The following is a 27091-nucleotide window of genomic DNA, read 5'->3' as shown; positions in this document are numbered from 1 at the left end:
AAGTAAACTACTCAAATCATGTAGTCCAAAGAGATATCTTTTATCTTACGTTTGTCAAACTCCCAGCTCATGCTCTTTTCTTTATATAAGTGGTTCTTAACCTTATTGGACCCAAAGTTCCCCTGTAATAACAAATATTTTGTGACATCACTTTTACTTATCCTGAAATAAATATTTAAACAATAACATCTACCTATATATATAATTTTAAAAATTAATATATTCCTTAATAGCAATATTAGAAACAAATATGGATTTCAATGCAAATATTTGGGAAAACTATCTTAGAAGACATGATGAAGCAGTCAGTTGCTTGTACCTATGCTGCTGCTGCTGCTGCTGCTGCTAAGTCACTTCAGTCGTGTCCGACTCTGTGCGACCCCATAGACGGAAGCCCACCAGGCTCCCCCGTCCCTGGGATTCTCCAGGCAAGAACAGTGGAGTGGGTTGCCATTTCCTTCTCCAGTGCATGAAGTGAAAAGTGAAAGTGAAGTTGCTCAGTTGTGTCCGACTCTTAGCGACCCCATGGACTGTAGCCTATCAGGCTCCTCCATCCATGGGATTTTTCAGGCAAGAGGACTGGAGTGGGATGCCATTGCCTTCTCTGGCTTGTACCTATACTTGATAGCTAATAAATTTGAATTTAAAAAGAATAGGACAATAGGAATAAGACATGAATATTTTGATTCTCTGTTATCTTTTGCTCTCTAAATATTAGCAGATATTCATAGAACTGTATAATAATGTAACAATAAAAGGAGCAGCTGATATGTTTTATGTTAAATTCAAGTAACATGGACAACAGTGCTGTCAGTGACTTGACTTTCTGAGATGATGAACAACTCTTGATAAGGTTCTATGCAAATAAGAAAGGCTTTCCTCGGTTTATGTGGTAATTGCAGTCCAGGAAAACTCATAACAAAGCCTACTTTATCTGTAACCCAGAGGATCTAGGTTTTAATCATTATATATATATATATATTCTCTTCCCAACATGAATCTCTAGTAGGGCAATTGAAAATCATGCAGGGGACTTCCCTGGTGGTCCAGTAGCTAAGACTCTGTACTTCCAAAGCAGGGGGCCCAGGTTCCATCCCTGGTCAGGGAACTAGATCCTGCATGCAACTAAGACTCAGCACAGCCAAAAAAAAAAAAAAAAAAAAAAAAGGAAAAAAAAAAAAAAAGAAAGAAAGAAAAACCTGCAGAATGCCAAACAGCTCTTCACTGAGCTGAACCTCTCTGAGATTAGAATTCACGCAGTATCCTTACCTCATCCTCTACCTCTCCCAGTGCCAATGGTGTCACATAATCATTGTAACAACCAAAAAAGCTCCCACAACATTTCAAACAGTTTTCCAGTATCACCCCACCCACCCACTGGCAACATTGCTTTATGCCAGTTTGCTTGAGGTGAAGCACTTGCTCTGTGCCCTGAAGCTAGGCAGTAAAGGTGGGGGTGGGTGCGGCGGGCAAAATGGGAAAGCAACAGGAAGGGAAAAACAGTAGAAAGGCCTCCTGTTTTACATTTTAGTTTTAGGATCATCCTTATAGGATTGTAATTATACAGAGTAAAACATGGCTGGTAAAATCTGTGAGATTCCAAGCTTTTGCAATAGCTCAAAGCTACATATCTGCTGTGGCTACTTTACAGGCTTGTAGGACCCTGTGATAGTCAGTCAGGGTGGCATGACCACAGTGCTTTAGGTCAGTCTAGTGGGGAGGTGCTTTCAGGGTAGGATGGTGTGCCCTGAGTTTAGTGCCTAGAGATGCCACTGAGCAGCTTCAATTTTTTCACCTGGAAAATTGAGTAATAGACTCGAACCTGGAAAATATACAAATAATGCCTGCCTTATAGGAATGTTGTTAGAACTGAATGAAATAGTGTACTAGGTATCTAGGACAATGATTCAATAAATGTTAGTTCTCATTCCTTCTTTTCCTCAAAAAAGATGCTTTTTAGGCAATTTTTGACTAATCTTTTTTTTTTTTTGCTTGTAATTTTTTCCTTTTAATATTTCTATTCTAGACCTGTACAATTTCATTCTCCTACATTTTGCCTAATCCCAGAAAGTAAGGAAGGCAAATTTAAAAGTTTGCCTCTATACATGATCCTCAGACTAAGCTATCTCAGTGTAGAATTCTATGTTACGGTAACTAACGTGGACTCTTCTGAGAAGGGCTTCTTCAATAAAGCTTAGTGTAAACCTAAAAACAATTTCAGTCAACAAAAATCTCAGTTAAACTTGAAATATTAAATATATTAATTTACTCAGAATTATTTTTCATTGCATTATCAATGCTTATTTCTCTTGAGCCAAAAATAACTCTGTAGGAATACCCATATTTCTTTTTGTCATATCTCTAGACATCCCTGTGACAGAATTTTCCTCAGCGTGGAATTCTAAATTATTTTATTCCCTTTTGCCACAGAACATTTAGAGCTCATTTTCAACTCTCCCCATACTTGTTAAGACTCATAGAATCTTAATTTTGCTTCAATCATGGACACTGACTTCCAAGAAGCTTCTGGGTAAGATTACTTAGGCGCTAAGGGATAGAGGAAGAACTCTACCATTACCTTACTTCAACATGCAAATCATATGTTTTTCCTTTTATTTCATGTTGTCTGGTCTTATCATCCTGAAAAGGAAGCGTGCTTATTTGATCAGCTTAATAGAAGAAGTATTATAAATAGATGGCCAGGTAACTTCTATTTCCTACCCAGAAACTTCACAGAGTGAAAAGGAAGGTATTAATAATTACTCTGGGACAACAGGGGTAAACTAGGACTCCAAGTCCCTCTAATTATAGGAAAGGAAAAAAAAAAAAGTGATGTGAGAAAGTTTATCGTCCATTTGCTAATTAAGCACCCACAAGACAGGCCAGTTTCCTGGGCAGTAAGGAAGGTTTTGAATGGTAGGCATTTGGGGACGGTGTGGGGAGAGGAGGGTGTAGGGATAAAAATAGAAGCAGGTAGTGAAGGTACAGTGTCAGCACTAAGCCTGAAGCCAGGAGACTCTGGTACTGCCTGTCCTGGCTCTGGCCTGGTGACACATTCTTGGGAGTTGAGGACGGAACTCTGCAGCAGCCTGCCAGCTTCTTCGGGAAGCTTCCTGGCCCTGCGGGGCCGCCTCCCCTCTTCCCTAACTCCTCCCTCCGCCCCAGTCCCGGGAGTCCCACGGGCAGGAAGGGCAGGAACGTTGGCCAGTAGAGGGTGGGAACAAGCTGCTTCGTGAGGGGCGGGGTGGGAGCGGGTCACAGACAACTCTGGAGCGAAGGTGAGAGGCCCTAGCCGGGGTTGTGACTAAGTGTCTCCGATGCTATGACAGGATTCTATTCCTGGCAGCTCCTCTCCGCGTCTTCCCGGTCTCTCTTCTTGGAGCTCTCTACCCCTGGGGTGGGAGGTGGCTCAAAATTGAGCAACCCAAGCCTAGAAGAATCTTCACACACTCTCCCTTGCGTCTCAGCGGCCCTACCCATGGGTGAGGTTTTCTGTGCATCTCAAGCCTTCTAATGAATTAGGGTCTAAGGCGGTCAGTAAGTTGCCTCACCCCAGCCCTTAGTCACCTCTCATGGGGGAACCCCATGGTACATTTTCCTTTGTCTCCTCTTGCCCTGTCATTCTGCAGTACATTTTTCTAATGTCTTGCAGGTGTCCTAGTTTAGAATAAAAATCAGTTGCAATCTTTCTCTCAAGATGTTTATAGTTTCTTGCATGGCCCATTTTTTTCATAAAGTGCTAATCTCTCTGTCAGGATCACATCCCCTCATCACTCTGTTTTGACCGCTGGTGGCTCCGCATGCTTGCTTTCCAGTTTTCCATGATTTCTTTGGGTGGGTTTTTTGTTTTGTTTTTGTTTGGCCATGCCGCAGGGCTTGTGGTCTTTTAGTCCCCTGACCAGCAATTGAACCCGGACCCTCAGCAGTGAACATACAGAGTCCTAACCACTGGACTGCCAGGGAATTAATTCCCTTGGGTGGTTTTGAAATATCACATACCTCATAGATATTTCATTGTAAGTGTTACAAATCTGCTTCCTGGTTAACATGAATGTGGTCATACATGAGCATTTTGCCAACAAATTTCAAAATTTTGTTTAAGGACCTGTTGGGGATCAAACAGCTATTTTTTAAAAAAATTCATGTTTGTATATTTATAAACTGGAAAGTTTAGTCATAAGTCTCTTTACTAATAATTATAATTTAACGTCTCACAAACTGCTACATTCTTGGATATAAAACATCTCGTTGTAGTTTCTCCTTCCCTTTTGAGGTTCTCTTGCATCTTAAGTGTCAAACAAGAGGAAGCTTCTAAGAGGATAAGTGGTTTAGAAATCTGGAAAATTTGAGACAGCACCTGACACGGGGAATGTTGGTGATTTATGATGTCTTTCAAATTGGCTCGTAACCTTGCAGCATTATTATACTAGGCTAAAGCTCAGATATCTCCTCTGACCTGAAGCATATTGTGGAAGAGGATGGATATATATAGCTATTCATGTTTGATTTATCTTACTCGTTGCTTTAGTATCTATGTAACATCCACAAAGGCAAGACTAAAACCTATCTCTATACTTTTAACCTTTTCCTATGTTTCAAGAATTGGTTGAGCTTTTTACTTTCTTTGATAACATAGTTGGTTTGATTAAATTTCATTAACAAAGGAAAATGTTCTTTTGGTTACTCTGGGAAGTCATTTCATAGATTAAAACATGTGACTTGATTTTCCTTTTTTGAGGGGTAGGGAATAAAATTATTTTTGTCACATTATTTTGTCCATTAAAAAAAAATGGGGAAAAACAGTGGTTGTACCAGGGAAAGAACAGTACAAAGGATGAATCACCTTTTATTTAAGACGCCACTGCTGACCCAGGACAGCTAATTTAGAAGTGAATCATTTATAGAAAGTTCTACATAGTTCGAGGCAGGGCTTTGTACAATATCCTTATGAAGGTCTAAAATAGAGCATACAGTATCAGGTTTCTAAATATCTGTCTTGTTGCCAATTTTATATCTTTGACAAACTGAAACTTTTTTCTGTATGACTGTAGCCATTGTCAAGGTGAAGGCAAAGGTATTGTATTTATAAAATGATATATATTTAAAAAAAACAAATCTTTAGAAATTTATTACATGTGTTATGCTGGGAAAATAATAGAGATCTTAAATATCTATTTAATTACATTCATTTCTTTGGGTTATGGTCAGTTTTAAAATTAACTGGAAGAAATAATTTAAAATGACATATTAAATCAAATTAAACAATGTATCAATATTTAAAAAAAGTATTTATTTGTCTGTGTTGGGTCTCTTTTTTTCATTTATTTTTATTCATTGGAGGCTAATTACTTTACAATATTGTAGTGGGTTTTGCCATACATTGACATGAATTAGTCATGGATTTACATGTGTTCCCCATCCTGATCCCCCCTTCCACCTCCCTCTCCATCCCATCCCTCTGGGTCTTCCCAGTGCACCAGCCCTGAGCACTTGTCTCTTGCATCCAACTTGGGCTGGTGATATGTTTCACCCTTGATAGTATACTTGTTTCAATGCTATTCTCTCAGAGCATCCCACCCTCACCTTCTCCCACAGAGTCCAAAAGTCTGTTCTGTATATCTGTGTCTCTTTTTCTGTTTTGCATATGGGGTTATTGTTACCATCTTTTAAAATTCCATATATATGTATTAGTATACTGTATTGGTCTTTATCTTTCTGGGTTACTTCACTCTGTATAATGGGCTCCAGTTTCATCCATCTCATTAGAACTGATTCAAATGAATTCTTTTTAATGGCTGAGTAATATTCCATGGTGTATTGCGTTGGGTCTTAGTTGTAGCATATAGAATCTTTGGTTGCAGCCTGCAGAATCTATCAGTTCCCTGTCCAGGAAAGGAACCTGGGCCCCTTGCACTGGAAGAGTGGAGTCTTAGCTACTGGACCACCAGGGAATTCCCTGTATTAGTATTTTGATGTTAATCAAATATATTAGATGGTTAATATCAATATTTTGATTGATATTTTATTTTTTAATACATTTGATTTTTAAAGTCCAATTACAAAAGCTCCTTTTTGTAAACTACCTTAACTCAGTTTTTAAAAAAAATTAAAAGATATATTTATTTATTTGGCTGCACCAGGTCTTAGTTGCAGCATGTAGGCTCTAGTTCCCTGACCAGGGATCTAACCCCAAGTCCCCTGTATTGGGAGCATAGAGTTTTAGCCACTGGACCACCAGGGAAGTTCCTTAACTCTTTTAAAGAAGTGGGTGGTTTATTAAATAAACAGTGTATTTGGCTCCATGTAGAGCAAAAACTTTGTAGTTTCTGCCTTCTAGGAGTTTTAGGTTTAAAGCTGAATTTATATTTACATCACAGCTATGCTATCATGGCTTAGAAAAAGCACAAAAGTCTGAATTCCAGTTTTGACTCTGTCATTCACTAGTTATTTGACCTTAGACGAATCATATAAGGGATGTTGAGCCTTTTTTTTCCCTTCTGCATAGGGCGTAGTGATGCCTGCACTTATGACCTGATGCACTGAGTTAATGGATTAGCTGAGCTAATGCTTTAGGAAGTGATCAGTAACTTGGATCTCTCTGTGCAGATATTAGGTATGAGAGAGGCAATGTTGTAGGGGAAAGAGCTTAGGGTTGGATAACCAGGGCTGAAGTTACATATGCACCAAATACTACTTAATCACAAACTGTTTTTATCTCTCTAAATATTTATGTTCTCATCTGTAAAAAAATGGGTGTAGTAATGTCTCTCACATAGAATTGTCATAGGATTAAATGAGGTAGTATGTGGAAATGCCTGGTACACATAAGTGATCAATTAGTGTTTCTGATATCTTAATTTTTATTTACTTTGTTCTTCCAGCCCTTTACCTTCCCAGTTCTTTCACTTTTACAGTGGTCTACTAGAGCTGGGAGCCGGTCTCCAAACTGTGTAGAGCTGAGAGGGATGGGCAGGTGTCCCAGTCATGAATGTCACTGAAGAGTTGTTTGAGTTCCAGAAGTTCCTTGATAAAACACATCTACCAAATATTTTTGGGAATTATGTAGAATAAGACACTCAGTTTTTGGAAGAAGTTTTGAGTAATATAATTCTATCACTCTGGCTTGGCTATAGTTTCTTTTATTCAAGCACTCAGGATAAGTGGGTGATCTTTTTACCTCAATAATTATTCTTAGTTTCAGGTTGTTTTTAATTCCTGCTATTTTAAAGGCAATTGACTAGGTGGAAATATAGTCTTTTTTCTCTTTTTGAGAAAAAAGTCTGTGAGGTTTAGATAATAGCCTAAATAGTTATATCTGAGAATAGCCCAGATGGAACCTTAGTCATTAACAAAGAAAACGTAATCCAAGTGGTTTTCTTGTGTACAAAGATGGTGGTATTAACTCCGGATGAAAGTATGGTTAATTACTAGGTTTAGTATTATTATGTACTTTCTCATCTTTATTTTCTGTAATGACATTGGCTGATATTTCTATAATGCTTATTTTAGAAAAATATAAAGAGTTAGCAAGGTTCTTGGTAGATTGAGATATAGGAAAGTAGTTGTATTAAAGTATTTGGTAACACTGTTATTTTAGATAATCACAGGAGGAAACTGTTTTAGTTGCTTATGTTTAAAATCACATTCCCAAATACTGTAACGCGAGCCATATAAGCCCATAATTTCTTCCAGAGATTTTGGAACATGTGGAATCTTGGGCCAACTCAGTTCCTGTTTAAGGAAGGCATTAAACAAAAAGTTGGAAATGGACTTCCTGGAGTTTTAAAAATGAATCTGATGTGTTTTGGAGAGATTTGTGATCTGTTTGTGGGTCAGAATATCTTTTGAAACACTAATGGCAAATGATTTATTTAAATGTATTCACAAAGCATACTTATGGAATATATAATGGCACCACCAGAGAAAAACTAATATTATTTTATGTTAATGGCTCTATACAGTAGTTCAGACTCTTATCATCCTAGCCATATTGAGTTTCTAGGGTGAATAATCATAACCATGTGATAAGAACTGAAAAATAGCAATTGAAATATAAAAGCATGGTAAAAAAAATGGTCATCAGTTACACTCAACAAAAAACATTGAAGTATACTGTAGTTTATGGGAGAAAATGAAATCCATCCTGGTTATGACATTAAAAAGGAGCAAATCTAATTTTCAGGAAAAATAATGCAATTTAAGAAGCTGTCAAGCATAAATATTATTCAAGGAGCACCTGTATTCCAGGGATAATACTAATAATAACCTTTAGAGTTTTTTAGTTTAAAAAGCACTTTTATGTATACTCTCTTACTGAGTTTTAGTAATAGCTGTGTGATGTAGACCAAGCTTTACTAATGCCAGATGTCCATGAAGACTAAGAAGGTCAGATGACTGAACTCGTGAGAGTACAGAATTGGGACTGGATGTGGGTCTTTTACCCCTTAACCCACTGTTTCCTTCTTTCTTTTACTTCTATTTTTCTCTTTCTTTTTCATAACCATTCCAGGTATAACCTAGCTCCTTTTTGGATATCTGTTTTGCTGATATTGAAGTAAGGGAAGGCTTTACTTTGTGCCTGAAATTTTTGAGAGGATATGAAATTATAGGGTAAGAACGCATAACACTTCAATGCCTAGCATTTCATTGCATAACACTTCAATTCATAGCAATTACATAACACTTCAACACATAACACTTCTATGCATTAAAGGAAACACAATTCACCATTTTTTTTCTTTTTAGGATTAAATGAGATAGGTAGAAAGAACTTTTAAACTGTGAATTATAAGGAGTTCCTGATAGTCCAGTGGTTAGGATTCTGTGCTTTCAGTGCCTTGGCCCAGGTTCAGTCCCTGGTTGGGAAACTGAGGTCCTACAAGCGGTGTGGTGAGGCCAAAAACAAAACAAAAAAGCCCCCTGTGAGTTATGAAGACACAAAGGATAATAATTCTATCAGTTAGAAATCTGTTAGCCAGGAATTGGTTGGTGAAATTATTGGCTTCTGGGATAGGACTGTGTATCAGTTAGGATTTTTTCAGCTACAAGTAGCACAGAGCTAGTTAAACTGCCTAAGACAACTTGTTTTACATACAAGAGGTATTGTGGTGGTTGCCGGAGCTGGTTATCAGAGCAACTCACCAATGTCAAGGACCTAGGTTCACTCCAAATCTTTGCCTTTCTTGGTGTTGATCTCTTCCTCAGTTAGTAGTAAGGTGGTGGTGGAAGTTCCTAGATCACATACAGGTAAGGGTACCTACAGGGGCAGAGGGGATGGCTGTCTTACTGTGTTTGCTTCTTAGGAATGAAAAGACACTTCTCTGAAGCTTCCTGGACTTCCTCCCGTGTCTTGTTGGCTGGGATTGGGCCACATGCTTACTCCTGTATCACCACTTTACTAGTTTGAGCCTTATGTCTGTAATGGAGGAGGTGAATTTTCCTCCAAAACACATAGAAGGTATAAAAGTGAAGTCACTCAGTCATGTCCAACTCTTTGCAACCCATGGATTGCAACCCACCAGGCTCCTCTGTCCATGGGATTTTCCAGGCAAGGATACTGGAGTGCTTTGCCATTTCCTTCTCCAGGGGATCTTCTTGACCCAGGGGGCAAACCTGGGCCTCCTGCACTGCAGGCAGATTCTTTACTGACTGAGCTACCAGGGAAGCACTTCATACCTGCTATCTGAAGATTACCTTAGGAGGGGAAGAGGGTAACAGCTTCCAGTGTCCATTACTGAATGTCTTTAGGTGAGACGGGATCCAGAGGCTCTACCCTTCTGCATGTGTCAGCTTTGTCCCCAGGGTCAGTCTTCTAATGTTGAAGTGACAGCTGCAGTTAGTCACATCAGAGCGGGAGAGATACCTTTCTAGGAGCTTCTGTGGAAAAGAAGATTCCTTCCCCAGAAACCTTAACAAATCCTTTCTTGTATCTCTTTAAAATAATTTTATTTGCTTGGCTGCCTTGAGTCTTTTGACATATGGGATCTTCTATTTTTAGTTGCAGCATGTGAGATCTAGTTCTGTGACCAGGGATCAAACTCTGGCAGCCTGTGTTGGGAGCGCAGAGTCTTAGCTACTGGACCACCAGGAGAGTCCCTCTTCTTTGTATCTTACTGGCCTAAGTTGGATTATGAATTAGTCATTAACTGATTTAAACCTAATCATGATTCATTTCTGATGGAACTTCATTTCTGATGGAACTGAGGGTGGGGTCACTGGTCCCCAAGTTGCCATATGGCAAAAATGGGGAATGAAACTTGAAGGGGCGGGGGAACGGGTACTGTAGATATTGATGTCCAGCACAATAACAATTTAAGGCTCTCCATCTGGCCCGAAAGGGCCGTGGCTTTCTCCTTGCCTTCAGCTGTCTCTCCTATAAATCACAGTGACAGGCATGCAGTAAGACAAATATGACAATAAGATGAATTCCTACCTGCCAGAAGTTTACAAAGCAACACATGGTTAAGTTCCACAAGAAATGTATAAAATTTGATAGGTATATAGAAGATGAAGTAATAGCATTAGCTTAGGGTGCTGTTAGAAAATGCTATTTAGGGAGGGGGGATCGGGATGCGGAATACGTGTAAATCTATGGCTGATTCATATCAGTGTATGACAAAACCCACTGAAATGTTGTGAAGTAATTAGCCTCCAACTAATAAAAAAAAAAAAAAAAAAAGAAAATGCTATTTAGCTGGACTTTCTTGGATGGGGAAGATTTTGATAGATATAGACTAGATTTAGAAGTCGAGTTTTAGCCATGGCATTTTTGGCCAAGGGAACAACATGCGTAGATATATGGAGATAGGAAAAATGCAAAGTATAAAATTATTAAAGACAAAAAAAATTGTTAAAGACATGGGATTCTAGAACAGAGCTTCTAGAACAGAGCTGCCCAATGGTAGCTGCTAGCGAAGTATAGATATTGAGAACTTTAAATGTGGCTAGTCCAAATTAAGGGTTTCTCCTGGTGGCTCAGGGGGCTTCACTGGTGGCTCAGATGGTAAAGAATCTGATTGTCATGCAGGAGATCTGGGTTTGATCCTTGGGTCAGGAAGATCCCCTGGAGAAGGAAATGGCAACCCATTCTAATATTCTTGCCTGGAGAATTCTATGGACAGAGGAGCCTGCTGAGCCCTAGTCTGTGGGGTCACAAAGAGTCAGACACAAAAGGGTAAACATACATCAGATCTTAAAAACTTATTAAAAATGTAAATTCTCAATTTCATTTTTAAAATAAATGATTAGATGTTAAAATGATATTTTGGATATATGGGGTTATATGAGGAAATTAAATTAGTTTCACCCAAATCTTTTGTTGATGTGATTTTTTTAGAAAATTTAAAATTATGGTGCTTGTGTTACATTTCTATTGGGTAGTACTGCTTTAGAAAGTGGAATAGTCATAAATACTCCATCAAGCTTATTAAAATTTGCAATGGTGTTGGTAAAGCACCAAATATAGATACCCCAAAAGATGTTAAGGATTTCATTTTACAATAAAAATCATCAGAAAGGTATCTCTAATGGTTGGATAATTTTCCTTATATAGTACCTTACTCTGAGTTTACTTTCTTTTGATTTAATTTGTTCACCATAGAGTATAAAAAATGATGTTAAGTACCATGTTGTCCTGACTTTTTCTAGTATATCCCTGGAAGCGAGTATTTCTTAGAGGAGCATTGATGATATAACTGTTTCAGTGTTTCTTTTCTTGTATTTTTTTTCCTTTCTTTTGGCATCAAACATTATAGTGCTAATTGGATAAAGTCATAATTTTCTCATCCACAAAATGAGGTTAATAAAACTTAGTACACAGGTTGGTTTTATTAAATGAAGTAAGTGAATGTGCAGAAAATGCCATTTGGATATAAACTGAGCAGGGCACTGTGTTAAACTTCATAGGAGAGAGAAAGATGACTAAGTTCTCATCTCTCTGAGTCAGGGTGACAAATACATGTTACACCAATTGAACTTGAAGGGGAGGTGACTCAGACACTCAAATGAGGTGCTAGATTTAAACGATGTGAGAGAAGTAGAGTGATCCCACCCAGGCAGTCACATCCCTGCAGAGTCTCAATAGACAAGAGCATGGGGATAGGGTGGGTGCATGGGTGGCAGGCTTTTTAGATTTTGGGTTGAAGGAAATGTCTGAATGGAGATAGGAAAGTTCACAATATGTCATGAGATTCCTTTTTCTGTCTTAAATATCCACGACTCTTAATATATTGCAACTGGATTATGTTGCCCCACTGTATGTCAGTGGATCATTGCCTAGCCTGGGAGTTTCTTGTGTATGAGGACTGGTCCTAGTCATCTTTGTACATCTAGTATGCACCACGGAACTTGGCAAAAAGCACCTGTCCAATAGAGCATTGTGAGTAGATAAATGAGCACGAACTTTCCGGCATTTAGAGAGTTATATACCACTTTTTAACTTTTCAGTTCAAAATACAGTATCTACGAGGAGTATTTGAATCTCTAGACCTTTATGACATATAGATGTATTCACTGATAGTTGTGCATTGAGTTGTGTGACTGATAGGATTTTATCTTTCCTTGAGGGACTAATCTAAAGCCACAGAGCTTCAGTTACCTGCTGCTACAGGGGGCTCTTCCTCCACCTCCCAGGGACCATGACATTTCTGCTGATTTTCAACACAACCTTCTGTGGAACTCCATTCCATGGCTTTACTCCTTCCAGGAAAGAAACCCTGATGCCTTGGCTGCCAACTGCTGGCTGCCCAGAGTGGAACATAGTTCTGTCTTGGAGGAAGCATAATGGGGAAGGGTTATACCTAACAGGAAATCTAGTATTTGCTCTGCAGTGAAGTATGTGAAGAGATTGAAAGAAAGGATGCAGCTTAGCAACTAGACATTTACTTTGTGTGGGATTTCCTTTTGGGTTTTTTTTCCCCTACCCTATTTTATCATCATTATGTTTTAATGTTTTATTTCCTGTCTGCTCAGTAAGGTGCTTTATTAGTGGTGGTTGGATCTGCTATGAACACCATTTACCGATTCACTGGAAAAAGAACAAGGAGAAAACTTTTCTACTCACTTTCCATCATTTTGAGAAAGGAAGTGAGAAAAGCTGTTTTCTATGCATTACTACTTCTCCCCTTTATCCATTAATAATCATTTTTGTTAGTGGACTAATTGATACCACTGAGTTTACAATTGGAGTAAGAAATAGGGGCCATTATTGGCCTAAATGACTTCTCATCACTCCCCACCTTGAATAATAAAAATTTAACACCTGCAGATATTTGCAAAGAGTAACTACAAAGCCAAATGTATTATGTCCTCACTGGGACACAAAGGGTTGTGTTAAAGGCCCAGCAGTTTTTAGTACAACTCACCAAAGACCTGGGTGAGAAAAGGAAAGGGCAAGGGCAGCAGTTCTTGCTTGCAGGCACTGATCCTTCGTACCCTGCGGCCTCTTCCTTGTCCTCATCACTAGCTCCTTTCATGTACCTCTGGGATTTGATCAGGCCTTTGATGAACATGCTGGACCTTTAACTGTAGAGCAGGGAGAGCTGTTCCAATTCAGACGTATTTTAATAGGGCTTAAAAAGCCATTTAACAAGTAGTGATTGCACAGTTTTTGAGCTCCCAGAGGTTTATGGGTGTTTATGGTTTAAAGCTCAAGCAGGGAAATCAGGAATGGTGTGAAACTTGGAGAGGTAGGGAGCAGGTTGGAAGTTGAGAGCTGAGGCAAGGCTCAGGAATGGCAATATCTATGGCAAATGTTACTTGATAACAAAAGGTAAAATTTTTCACTTAGTCATTTTGGTATAAAAAAGCTGCATTAAAATATCTTTGGTACACAGAAGGTACTCAGTAAATATTTATTGAACTTTAAACCAATGGCATGTTTTTTTAATTTTTAAAAAATATGTATTTATTTATTTGGCTGCACCAAATCTTAGTTGCCTCACACAGGATCTTTGACCTTTGTTACAGCGTGAGGGATCTTTAGTTGTGGTGTTCAAACTCTCAGTTGTAGCATATGGGCTCTAGTTCCCTGACCAGGAATCGAAACTGTGACCCCTTGATTGGGATCAAAGTCTTAGCCACTGGACCACTAGGCAAGTCCCCAGTGGCACATTCTTAACCCTCCTTCTCCTCTTCCATTTTGTAGTTGGAATTACTGAAATTATGGTTGGCAAGCTTGAGTAGCATTGCAGATTTTAGCAAAATAAATTGTATTTTTGAAGGAAAATGAGGTCAAACAAAGACTTGGTAAATTTAAGAAGTCCCTTTACAACCTCCACACAACTTCTACAATCCTGTGTATCTGACTAAGTTGCATTAGTCTCTCCAGCCCTCAGTTCCTCCATTTTTAGAGCCAAGGGATTGGACTAGTCTTCCAGGTCCATTTTAGACATGTTTTAAACAATTAGAAAAAAAAAATGACTTCATTCACCATTTACTTTTCTCAAGCACAAAAATGCAAGATAAATAAAATTTTCCTTATTTAAAAAAAAACTTATGTGTTTTCCAAAATAGTGTTGCCTCTACTTTTATTGGGTTAAACGCATCATGACCTTTGGGAACACAGCCTTTGATGTCAGCATTGTAAATAAAAGATAACAAAGCAATGTAAACCTCTTTGAAGTTGGTGAGAACTGAGCTTGAATCCTGGCTCTGACAAGTACTATCTTTGTGACCTTAGGCAAATAACTTACTCTCACCAAGGCTCCGTTTCCTTATTGGTAATACGAAGATGATAATGTATTTAGGAAGCTGTTGTGAGGATTAAACATAATAATGGATATAAATTGCTCAACACAGAGCCTGGCCTGCAGGAAACACGCAATTCATATTACCTACTGTTAATGATATAACTGCTGGCATCGTAAATTGAAGACTGTTTCACTGACATTATAAATTGAAGTATTTATTGAATAATGATCAAATGTTTTCCTGATGGAAACTGACTTAAAATATTTCTTTCTCTTTGCAGATCTTATACTGCACTTTAAACACACCTAAAGTTGACATGGGAAAACTCTTAGGAGCACAAATAGGTCTTGAAGATTTCATATTTGCCCACATAAAAGGGACCAAAAAAGAAGTGAATGTGTATAAATCTGAGGATTCACTTGGTCTCACTATTACAGATAATGGTGCTGGCTATGCTTTTATAAAGGTAAGTATTTAAACAAAACAAAACAAAAATGACTGTGTGACTTAACTAAGGGTAACACTTAAGAAAATTTACCAGGTCAAAGAAAGTTTGAAATGATCTATGGAGTGAGCACTAATTCAGTAGGAATGGATGGAGTGGTAATGTTTCTTTTAAACAAAGACACCATTCTTTTGTTTACCCTTTCCTTGAATTTTTTCCCCTTTGGTTTAAACTTCCTCTAGGAGTTTGCATTTACTGAAAAGGAAAGCCTGGCCCTGGTGCCTACTCATCCATAAGGGCTCTTGAACATCTGTAAGCTCATCATCTGGTCACTTCCATGTTGATTTCCATTGATTTAGCGTTATTTCCAAGTGCGTATTTGTTTGGCCACCTATTTCTTTAAAACAAGGCTCTTTAAAAATTTCTAAACTATATACAGTTGATTCTTGAACAACATGTTTGAACTGTGTGGGTCCATCTACATGCAGATTTTGTTCAGTAGCAAATGTTATACTATAACAATCTGAGGTTGGTTAAATCTGTGGATGTGGAACTATGAATATGGGGAACTGCTGACATGGTGGGATTTTGTACAGGAACTTTCCATTGAACAAAGGGTCAGCACCCCTAGCTCCTGCATTGTTCAAGGGTCAGCTATAATTACTTTATCTAAATACAAAGACAGTATAGAACTGCAAAGGCAAGAAAAGGAAGTTTGAAATTGTTGGGGTCCTTTAATGGACCGGAACCTTGTGGTGCGGAGTCGACGATAAGAAAGTGAAAGAGAGAAAGAGAGAGAGAGAGAGACAAAAAGACCCGGGGACCTAAGCTCTGTTGGAGCAAAGGTGCTTTAATGATTTTTCTATGAGTATATATAGGCTGCAGTACAAGAAACTTCTTTCGGGAATGATAGAGATCAGAAAACCAAATGTACAGCAACTGTTACCACAAGGTCAGGAGACAATCCATATCTCAAGAAAGGGGAAGGAGATTAAGCTGTTTTGTCCTAAGGAGAATGTTTACTAAAGGAGACTCATGCTTGCCTCACACAATGACCTCAGTCCCTGGGAGCAGCGTGCTGTTCCGCTTGAAGAGGGACAAAGGACTCATGAGAGACAGCATGTAGGAATCCTCCCGTCAAACATTCCCTGACAGAAATGGTATGAAAAACTTTTAAGAACTGAAGAGGGGTAAAAAGATTCATCTCTTAAATAACAATTCTATTATTATAATAAGTAGTTTTTTTTGCTGGGGTGGGGGGACACAGGGCTTGTGAGATCTTAATTCCCCCAAATTGTGAGTCCCTCTAGTGAAAGCTCTGAGTCCTAACCACTGGACTGCCAGGGTATTCCCTGTAATGAGTAGTTGTAACACTGACTGTTACTGAATGCTTCTCAGGCATGTTGCATACATTTTCTCATTTAATGCTTACAACAGTTCTATTCGAGACCATGTTTCCTTTTTAATTACTTAAAAAATATTTGGCTGCTCTGGTTATTAGTCACAGCATGTGGGATCTAGTTCCTTGAGGAGATCAAACCTGGGGCCCCTGCATGGGGAGCGTGGAGTCAGCCCCTGGACCACCAGGGAAGTCTCTTGATTACTTTTTTGTTGAGGTGTAACAGATATAAACCTATAATGAATGTTCACAGATCTGTGTAAACACCACCCAGAACAAGGGAAATTTCATTTCTATCACCTAGAAGGCTCCCTTGTTCTCCTCTCTGTCAATACCCTTCCCCAGCAAAGGTAGCCATTAGTTTGACCTCTGTCACCATAGTTTTTCTTATTCCTGAACTTCATATAAGTGAAATCATATATTACTTACTCTACTGTTTCTGGTTTTTGCTCAACATGTCTGTGAGGTTCATCTCTGGGTAGGCACTATTATCAACTTATTATTTTATAGACATAGAAACAGGTTTGGGATGGTTAAGCAGCTTGCCCAAAGTTATGCAGCTAGACAAATTCAGGATTTGAATCCAAGCTATCTGATTCCGGAGCTGGCGGTCCTAACCCCTGAGCAAAGAATTAGTGATGAAGTTTCTTCATACTTTTATTTTGTCCAAACCTTGATTTGCTGATGCGTCGTCATCGTTGAAAAAAAAATAGCCTTAGGGAAATTATCCTCTTAACTGTAAATAGTGCTTTATTTAACTCCCCACTTGATAGAATGGCTATTTTTAGCTCTGCAAAAGATATGACTCTGCTGAAGGTTGAGTGGGTGACCAAATGGAAAATCCGTGAGGTGGGAAAGTCATGTGGGATTATCTGGGGGAAGCTCAGGACACGAGGCACATGAAGCAATGCCTTCCTAATGTCAGCAGGGAAGGGCTTGGAAGTTTTGCAAACACGCATGGATTTTTTGCTCTTAGCCTCTGATGTCCAGAGCTGTGTTTCTATTTTTTTTAATGCCTCTTCAAACATGTGCCTGCCTCAGAGTACTAGTCACTAGTCCCGTGGAGACAGAGAACATGGTGTCAAAGAGAAAGCAGAGTCTAAGCCAAACCTCTGGCTTATAGTTCAACTTAGAAGAGAAATGAATATCATACTGCGTAAAAGGTTGATGTGGTTTTTTAAAAGTTAAGGGGGGATGATTTCAAACTTGAAATTGTAATAATACAAAGAACTCACATGATACCCTTTACTCAAAAAATTTTGCCATTTGCCATATTTGCTTCATTCTCTTTCATGTATATATATATGAACACACTCATATCTATATGTAAATTTTCCTGAGCCATAGGAATAAGCAGAATGCACATATAATATCTCCTTATTCCTTATTAATTTAAAAATGTAGTTTCTAAGAGCAAAGATATTCCCTTTAATATACCTACAGTATAGTTATAAAATTCAGAAAATCTAATAGTGATACAATACTCTCAAACCGATCTAATGTTCATATTGCAGTTTTATCAGTCATCCTAACAATATATTTTTCCTGGTATAATTCCAATCCAGGGTCATGTATTTTATTTAGTTATCATGTCTTTTTAGTGGTCTTTAATCTAGAACAATTCCTCAGTCTTTTATAGGATGTCCCTCAACTTGGGACATCCTTTTCTGATGTCTCTTCATGTTGTGAAAGAGGTTATTATGCATTTTTGGCATGAAAACTAAATAAGTGATGTTGTGTCCTCAGTGTATTACGTCGGAAGGTGCATTTTATTGGTTTGTCTCAATATTCATGATGTTAATTTCTGTCCCTTGTGCATGCAGTGTCTGCCAGTCTTATTCACTGCAAAGTGATGTTTTCCTTTGTAATAATTTGTGGGGAGAGACCTTGAGATTATGTATATGTCTTGTTCTCTTACTTGCACCCCACAGATTTAGCATCTATTGATGACTCTTGCCTGACTCATTTGCAAAATGGTGATTTTTATAATTCTATCATTTCCTATGTTTCTTTAAAACCTTCTACATTCTATTATAATAAAGCATGCCACTTATTTATTATCTATTAGCAATATGATACATGCTTAATTGCTCAGTCATGTTTGACTCTTTGTGACCTATGGAGCTCCTCTGTCCATGGGATTTTTCAGGCAAGAATATTGAAGTGGGTTGTTAATTTTAAAAAATCACCTATTAGCAATGGACACATGATTTTTTAAAATTAATTTTTATTGCTATACAGTTGATTTACAACATTGTTCTAGTTTCTGCTATACAGCAAAATGAATCAGTTATACATACATATTTATCCACTCTTTCTTATATTCTTTTCCCTTGTAGGTTATTACAGAGTATTGAGTAGAGTTCCCTGCAGATACAGTAGGTCCTTAGTGGTTATGTATTTTTTGTATAGTAGTATGTATAGGACACATGATTTCTCCTTCAGTGGGTTCATTACCATCATCTATTTTGATGCTCAAATTTCCTGAGATTTGGTCTGCAGGAGTCCCATCCAGCTAGCTCCTGTATCCTTTTGACCTGCCTCCCATAATTTTATTGAGCAGTTCCTTCTTTTCTGGTACAAGATGTTCTAAACTCATCTTTTATCTTCTTTTCTCCAGACTGAGAGTCAGCCATGTCCTCAAGGAACTCTTTTTTTTTTTTTTTTCCAGTGAGAACTGGTATTTCAAAATCAAGGTCTGAATGCTGGTTGCATGCATTCATTGCTACCAGTGTGTCCCTGTTTCTAGATCCTTTCAGGTGCCATATAAGAGGTTCAGAAACATGTATTTTAGAAATTATGAATTCATAATTATGCCTCCAGTTCTATCCTGCCTCACAGTGTTCTTCCTTGGCTTCCCAACTGAAATATTTACTTTCAAAATTATTGAAATATTTGCCTATTTCCTTAGTTCTGTAATATACACAGAATAGTTTCAGAATTGCTATGTATTTGTACTCTGAAAAATAAACCTATTAAGAGTTCAAGATTTGTAGGGACTTCCCTGGTGGTCCAGTGGTTAAGACTGCACGAAATCAGTCCTTGGTTGGAGAACTAAGATCCCACATACCATATAGTGTGGCAAAAGATTAAAAAGATTTCAAGATTTGTATGTCCTTTTTTTCTTTAAATGCAGGTATACAATCAAAGTATTCTCTTCAGGAGTTATGTGGAATAGGTTCTCACTTGCTCCTCCTCCCTTCACCCCATAATTTTTATTCATTTGAAATACTGTTGAATCCATTTGCTTCTCTTTGAATTGAGTTTTTCCTCTCTTGTTGGTATAATTTTCTGAATACATAAAATGATTTCAAAAGTCGAAACTATAATAAAAGTTGTATTCTCCCTGAGTCCCATTACTCATTTCCCCCACTCCTTAAAGTAATCAATTTCATTAATTTCTGGCTCACTCTTCCAGTGTGATTTGCCAAGATAAGCGGAAAAAGTGGAATGTTCCAAGAGTTTGCATGTCATCCTTGTTCAGGGGCTACTCTATTCTTCTCTAGGATTCCAATTTTAGTGTATGTGCTGCTGAAATGAGTACTTATGTGCTTTTAGCAGTGGTTGGAAGTCAGAGTAGGTTGGTGTAAGAGGACAGTGTGGTGGGGATTCAGACAAGGGTAAGGAGGCAGGAGTCCCTGATTAAGAAGGCAGTGCAGTGTGGCCCACAGGACCATGGGCTTTAGAATCAAGTCTGTTTTCAGTCTTGTTTCCATCATTTATTTACATGCTGGGTGACACCTTAGACAAATCATTGTACGCCGTCTTTCAGATAGGAATATTAGCACCTACTTTGTATGATTATTTGGGTATAAGCTAATGACACATCTGCAGTGTTTGAGAGTACCTGTAATTGATAGCTCTCTTAATAATAGCAATAACAGCAAATCATCACGTAATTAGGAGATGAGACTGATGGCAGAGAGATGTATTTAATACTACTGCATGGTGCTCACACTAGAGGGGTTGGATGGGAGGGGTGGGAGGGAGGTCTAAGAGGGAGGGGTATATGTATACTGATGGCTGATTCATGTTGTTGTCTGGCAGAAATTGACATAACATTGTAAAGCAATTGTCCTCCAGTTAAAAACAAATTGAAAAAAATAGTACTGCACGGTTCTCATAGATGAGCCTCTTCAGATGGAGAGACAGCAGACTTACATATTTGTAACTTTTGTACCCAAGTGTTAACACTTCCCAGGAAAAAGTGTATAAATAACTTAATCAGAAAAATCAGAGTATATTTACAACTAACTTTGCAAATTCCTAAAATAGTTAATACTAGAGTTGGGGTACATTTTCTATAAAGGGTCAGATAGTGAATATTTTAGGCTTCTTTAAAATTTAGGGTCATACAGTCTTTGTTGCAACTACTCAACTTGACGTTGTAGCACAAAAAGTTATATAACAATACTTAAACAATAAACATAGATATCTTCCAGTAAAACCTCATTTATGGACACTATAATTCAAATTTTGTATAATTTTCACATGTCATAGATATTATCTTATTTTTTCCTGACCACTAAAAAAGGTAAAACCATTTGTAACTCATCGGTTGTATAAAAGCAAGTTGTAGACCAGACTGGACCTGTGAACTGTTGTTTGCTTATCCCTAGATTAAGAGTAGAAAATACTTTTAGATTCAAAATAAAGATAAGGGCTTTACCATGCAATTAAGACATGAAAATCTAATTGGCTTTGAATTAAAGTAACTTATAAATAACCACAGAATGGTCATTTTCAGAATGTCTTCATATAGAAATCTTCATGATTTGAGGTACTCTACTAGAACTAAATCACATTTTAGCAAGATCCTCTGAGAAATACAGTATTCATATATTTCTACCATTTTCATTGTTTAACCATTCAGAACTAATAATTAGTAAGGTTGGACATGTACAAGGTTAAGAGGTGTGGGGGGTTCTGGGATGGGAGCTAAGATCTCTGAGAAGAGGTATGTACAGTGAGAATATAAGTGGTGAGAAGTGGTGATCTGAGAAAAGAGGTAACATTGAGATCTGGAGGCCTTGATACAGATGAAGAACAGCTTAGTAGAGGTAAGAAAAAGTAAAGTAGGAGGGTGGGAGTTGTTAAAAAAAGAATCAGAGTTCAAAGGTGATAGGTCACTTTTTTGTAGCTTTATTGAGGTATAACACCATGTAAATTTAAGGTTGTACAGTGTGCTGATTTGATTTGATTTGATTACAACTTACATGTTGTAAAATGACTGTCAAGGTGATAGGATACGTCATCTGGGATAACTACAAACTCAAACTCTAATCTTGAGGTCAGAAGACTTTGGATTCTTCATCTGACTTTTCTTTCTTAACCAGCCATGTGGTCTTGAGTTAGTTAGATCTGTGTTGATTGGGAGTGTTTTGAGGAAAGAGCATGATGTCTTATGATTATACTACCTCTGTTTGAAACCCAGTTCTCTTGCTTATGAGCTATGCTACTTTGATTAAGCTGTGTCATTGTTGTGCTTTGAGTTCCTCATCACTAATGGAATATTAAACATTCCCTCCCAGGCTTATTAGGACTAAATGAAATAACTATGTACAATTTTTATCTAAATGTTTATTCTTATGAACAAGGTTTGAGGACAGTATTTGGAGGGTCAGTAGCAGAGGCTCAAAGTTGCTGACCATGAGGGCAAGATCAGCTCAAACAACCTTGAATGAATGCCTGAGACTTTGAGGATGATAGAGTGCCATTCTAGAGTTCTGATATGTGATGAGAAGATAGAGTTTTGTAATTATATGGGATGAATTGATAGAAGTTAATATAATAATGATCTGAAATATTTGGGAACTTATAAGTTTAATAATATTGTAAATCTTCTAAAAAATATTTAAAGTTGTCTTTACATTTTGTAGCATCAGACTCTAAAGCCAGATGACAGAAAGTTCTAAGTGTTATAAAGATATTAAGTGACTCAGTAAATATAAATATAGAAGTAATACCTCTTTTTTCTTCGAAGTCCTTCATGCTTGAGTAGCACTTTTAGCAATATTTTTAACCCCTATCAAGTTATGGTATGATTATTAAAGTATAATAGATTACAGAAGCTTGTCTCAGTTGCTACCTCATTCTTTATACTTAGGAAGTTGGGGTTCAGGTAACTCACACAGTATATCATCAATGTCTCCCACTTTGCTTCTACATACGACTCACCTTATGATGCCCTTCTCCAAGTTTCTTATGTTGGTTTTCCTCTCTCTTCATCCCAGATTGTTATCTGCTGGCTCTGATGATTACCTATGCTTTGATTTTTCTCTTGCTCACCTGGATTCTCACCTTGCTGCCTACTGACTTCTGGTAATTGTCTTTCCACTCTCTGGACACTGATCTGGCTATCTGTGGCTACTCATAGGCTCTGGTTACCCTATATTCTGTTACCCCACCCTTTAATTTACTGGTTTGATTCATAATTGTCTTTAAAGTCTTTCATTTAGTTTTATATAATGCTTATTTTGTAAATAAAACAAGTCTTAAAAATGAAAAATATATGGAGCTGAAATTTGTGTAGTGTAGGTCATCAAAGGAAAAATAAGTTCAGAATATGTCAAGAAATAAATTAGAATAAAAATTAAAAATGAGTTATAGATTTTCACATTCTCCAATGACTTAAGAATGGTTAGATGACAAAATATTAATTTTTTTCTTTGTTTCTTAAGCTCTAGTCTTTTGTTTAATTTCACTTATGTTTCTATGACAGTTTAGAAACTCAGGTTGTACTGAGTGGTACCGTGTGTTGTGGTTACCCTTGTTTATTTCTGTAGCTTGTAAGTTGAATATGGAATTACTTAAAAAAAATATTGTCAGTTAGATTATGATATTTCTAGGTTTTTTGCTTTATAATTAACTACTTGTAATGATAATTTCCAATTGAATTGGTATTATTGTATCATTTTCATAAAGCATTTTAACAGTTATTACAGTGAACATAGCCATGTTCTTAAAATTGGATGATAAAAAAGAAACCTACTGTAAATTTTGGTCTATTGTAATAAAGTTTAAAAATTAAAAATGACTATCCTTCCTAGGTTAGTCTTCTGCAGCTTCTTTTTTCTTGTGACAATATTATGGAAATGCTAGGGTACATGGGATCAGTTTTTCTCTTAACTCTTGGACACAATGATCAATCCCCTACTGACTCAGATGTTGTTATTCCACCTGATAAAAATGAAGAATACACACACATCTATTACACAATAACAGCAGCCCCTAATAATTCTATCAGGTCATTCTCAAAAAGGATTTGTGATGCCCAAGGCAGATTGTAACCTGCATTTTGCCATGTTCTTCAATGCTGTTGAAGAATTTGTATATCTTCTGCTGGGTTGTTACCTGTGCAGAGTTTTCTGGAAGTTCTTGTCCCTAAAATTCTTTCAGAAATTCTTAGTATTATCTTAGGGAGTCTTACATCTCATTTTGAAAGTCTGAACTATTGATATGTTGTTTTCATACCTGTGATAGGAGGGCATGGTAACCCGCTCCAGTATTCTTGCCTGGAGAATCCCATGGACAGAGGAGCCTGGCAGGCTACAGTCCATGGGGTCACAAAGAGTCAACAGGACTGAAGTGACTTAGCATACATGCACATACCTATGATAGAGTTAGGAAATACCAATTTGACATTTCTACTTGGGTCCTAAGTTCTCCTCACCTGAAATATATAAATAAAAAGTGATATATAAATGAAAATTCTTCTCATTGGCTCCCCAGTCGTGACTACACCTATCTACTACATATCAGTTTTCTTGGTTAAGATTGTACTAATTCTTGTCTTGCCTTTATAACTAAGGTTTATAGAATGTAGTCGATAGAAAAAGCTCAAGCTTTATTCTGATGTAATGGGCTTCAGTGATTGAGCAACAACAATAACAATGGGTCTCATGTTGAAATGATTCAACAACAATTTTTGGTAGGTATTGTGGTAGGCATGGGGTATGCAATGGTGAATAAGAGCATCTCTATCCCCAAGGATATTACAGTTCAGTAGTGGAGTTTGTTGTTGTTTAGTTGCTAAGCTGTGTCCAACTCTTTTGCCTGCCTATGGACTGTAACCCTTCAAGCTCCTCTGTCCATGGGAAAGTGGAGACTGACAAGAAAATGGACAGTTGCACTGTGGTCTGTTGAACTTGGCGAGTTGCTTGATCTTCCTGATTTAAGACATGAAACTCTCATAAAGGTTGTTAAATGAGATCATGAATATAAAGTGCTTAGCTTCGAGCTCAGGACATGTAGCAGAAAGTACTACAGAGGTGTGAGATTAGGCACCTTGCCTAATCTTGGAGGAATGGGCTGGCAGTTGTCAGGAAAAGCTGCTCAGAGGAGATGGTGACCTGATGGAGCTGAATTCTGAATGAGAAAAAAGAATGTTTGGGAGCAGGATGCTTGTCTTTGTTGTTTGGTCTTCTCTGTCTTTAACTGAATGTTAAACTGCATGGATGGGTTTTTGTCAGTATATCACACATAATGCCGTAAGAGCTTGAAAAGTAGTGTTACATGTTGCTCTTTTTTATCATTACCCTTAATTTTCTTTCAGAGAATTAAAGACGGTAGCATAATTGATTCAGTTAAAACAATCTGTGTGGGGGATCACATTGAAGCCATCAATGAAGAAAATATCGTTGGGTGGCGTCACTTTGATGTTGCTAAGAAGTTAAAGGAACTGAAAAAAGAGGAACTCTTTACCTTGACATTAATAGAACCCAAGAAGGCCTTCGGTAAGTCATTTTGGCTTATCTTTCTCAGGGAAATGAGTACTGTGATATGGTGTCATGTGCTTTTGTATATCAGTGAAGAACATAGGAAATGATAGACAAGCTCTACTTATAAGGAAAGCAAACATAAAAGAAAAAAATTGCTGAGAAGAACATTTTCGTGAAAAGACATTTGGAGTTATAAAGTCTAATGTCTAGTGACTGTGAATTTGTTCCAAGCTGGAAGAACAGCACACTGCATTGATTCATCTTGCTGAGCAGGGAGATGTGTGACTGAGCTCTCTAAGCAGTAGTAACTGTCATTCAAGGACCTCAATAGCAGAAACTGTAGTTACACATAGAATTGGTATTTAAAGTAGCTATCTAGTCTATTTTAAAGACTTCCTTCAATACTTTTCCTCCACTGGCATTTTGAACTTGGCAGCGTGGACTGGTAGGGAACTGCTTCTGCTTTGGTGTGGCATCTGTACTCGCTTGGTTTTAGCCATGGCAGCTGTGTTCCAACTGTTGTTCAAACCCCCAGGGCCATCTCATCTACAGGAAGATGTGCCAGCCTCTCTCTCTCACTACCCTTAATCACAGCGCTATTTTAATGAGCCAAATGAGGGCCTAGTGCTCATCAGCGTTAAAATATCTTCAGCAGAATCATCCTAGGCCTGCCCTCACTCATCCGTGACTCCACCTACCTTATCTTCTTTTGTCTATCACACAACCTAAAGATTCCTTATAGTTTGTTTCCAATGGCCTCTTTCTCAGGGCAGTTGATGACAGTGATGGGAGAACGTGACAGGTCTGAGCAGTTATATTTCCCCACCCTTAGCAAGTAAGGGGCAGATCCTAGCCATATGAAATTGAAAACGTTTCTCTGGCTTCCAAGTGATTCTGTACCGTGTAATAGAAATGCAGTGTAGGTGGCATTGCTTGTGGGAGACAGAGTTCCAAGAAGATGTCAGAAAAGGATGTCTTATGCCCTTGCTGCTCCCGGAGGGGCCATTCTAGGAACTACTGCTGCAGATACCATGATTCTACATGGTGTATTGTAGCATCTGAGCTCACTTCCCACAGAGGAAGGTGGGCCAGCACTCAGATTTCTATCTAGCAGCTCCCTTTTTTTCTTTAAAAAAAACCTTTTTATTTTGTATTGGAGTATAGCCAGTTTACAATGTTATGATAGTTTCAGGTGGACAGCAAAGGGACTCAGCCATACATACACATGTATCTGTTCTCCCCCAAACTCCTCTCCCATCTGGGCTGCCACATAACATTGAGCAGAGTTCCCTGTGCTAGACAGTAGGACCTTGTTGGCTATCCAGTTTAAATATAGCAGTGTGTACATGTCAATCCCAAACTCCCTAACTATTTCTCCCCCAATCCTTTCCCCTGACGATTATAACTTTGTTCTATAAGTCTGTTTTTGATTTGTAACTAACTTCATTTGTATAATTTCTTTTTAGATTCCACATATAAGGGATGTTATATGATATTTCTCTCTCTCTGTCTGACTTACTTCATTCAGCGTGACAGGTCCATCTGTGTTGCTGCAAATGACATTATTTCATTCTTTTTAATGGTTGGGTAATATTTCTTTGTATATATGTACCACATCTTCTTTATCCATTCCTCTGTTGATGGACATTTAGGTTACTTCCATGTCTTGGCTATTGTAAGCAATGTTAGCAGCTCCTTTCGAAATGGCTTTGTTTAGTAACCAGCTTCCCAGACATCGTAGCATATGGAATGATAGGATGTAGGCAGTTTGAGATAAATATTATTTGATTTAGGCTGTTTGTAAATCTAAGTTTTTCTCTTGGAATAATTCAAGTAATA

At 37.8% G+C, this 27091-nt stretch overlaps 1 protein-coding gene and 1 non-coding gene across 2 annotated transcripts in view; one reads left to right on the top strand and one right to left on the bottom strand.

Moving 5' to 3' along the window:
- GIPC2 (GIPC PDZ domain containing family member 2) overlaps positions 1-27091 on the top strand; it is a 103629-nt gene that overhangs the window by 12601 nt on the left and 63937 nt on the right. Inside the window, exons 2-3 of the mRNA XM_043877986.1 lie at positions 14969-15154; positions 25087-25267. Of these exons, the coding sequence (XP_043733921.1) occupies positions 14969-15154; positions 25087-25267 (367 nt within the window). The remainder of the gene's footprint in view (positions 1-14968; positions 15155-25086; positions 25268-27091) is intronic.
- Positions 19972-20076, bottom strand: LOC122678502. The gene has a single exon (XR_006336170.1). It is a non-coding gene; the product is annotated as a U6 spliceosomal RNA (small nuclear RNA).

This window comes from Cervus elaphus, chromosome 20 (genome assembly GCF_910594005.1).
Source record: "Cervus elaphus chromosome 20, mCerEla1.1, whole genome shotgun sequence".
NCBI lineage: Eukaryota > Metazoa > Chordata > Mammalia > Artiodactyla > Cervidae > Cervus > Cervus elaphus.
Note: the sequence above shows the minus strand (reverse complement) of the source record. Positions and strands in the feature narration are given on the sequence as shown.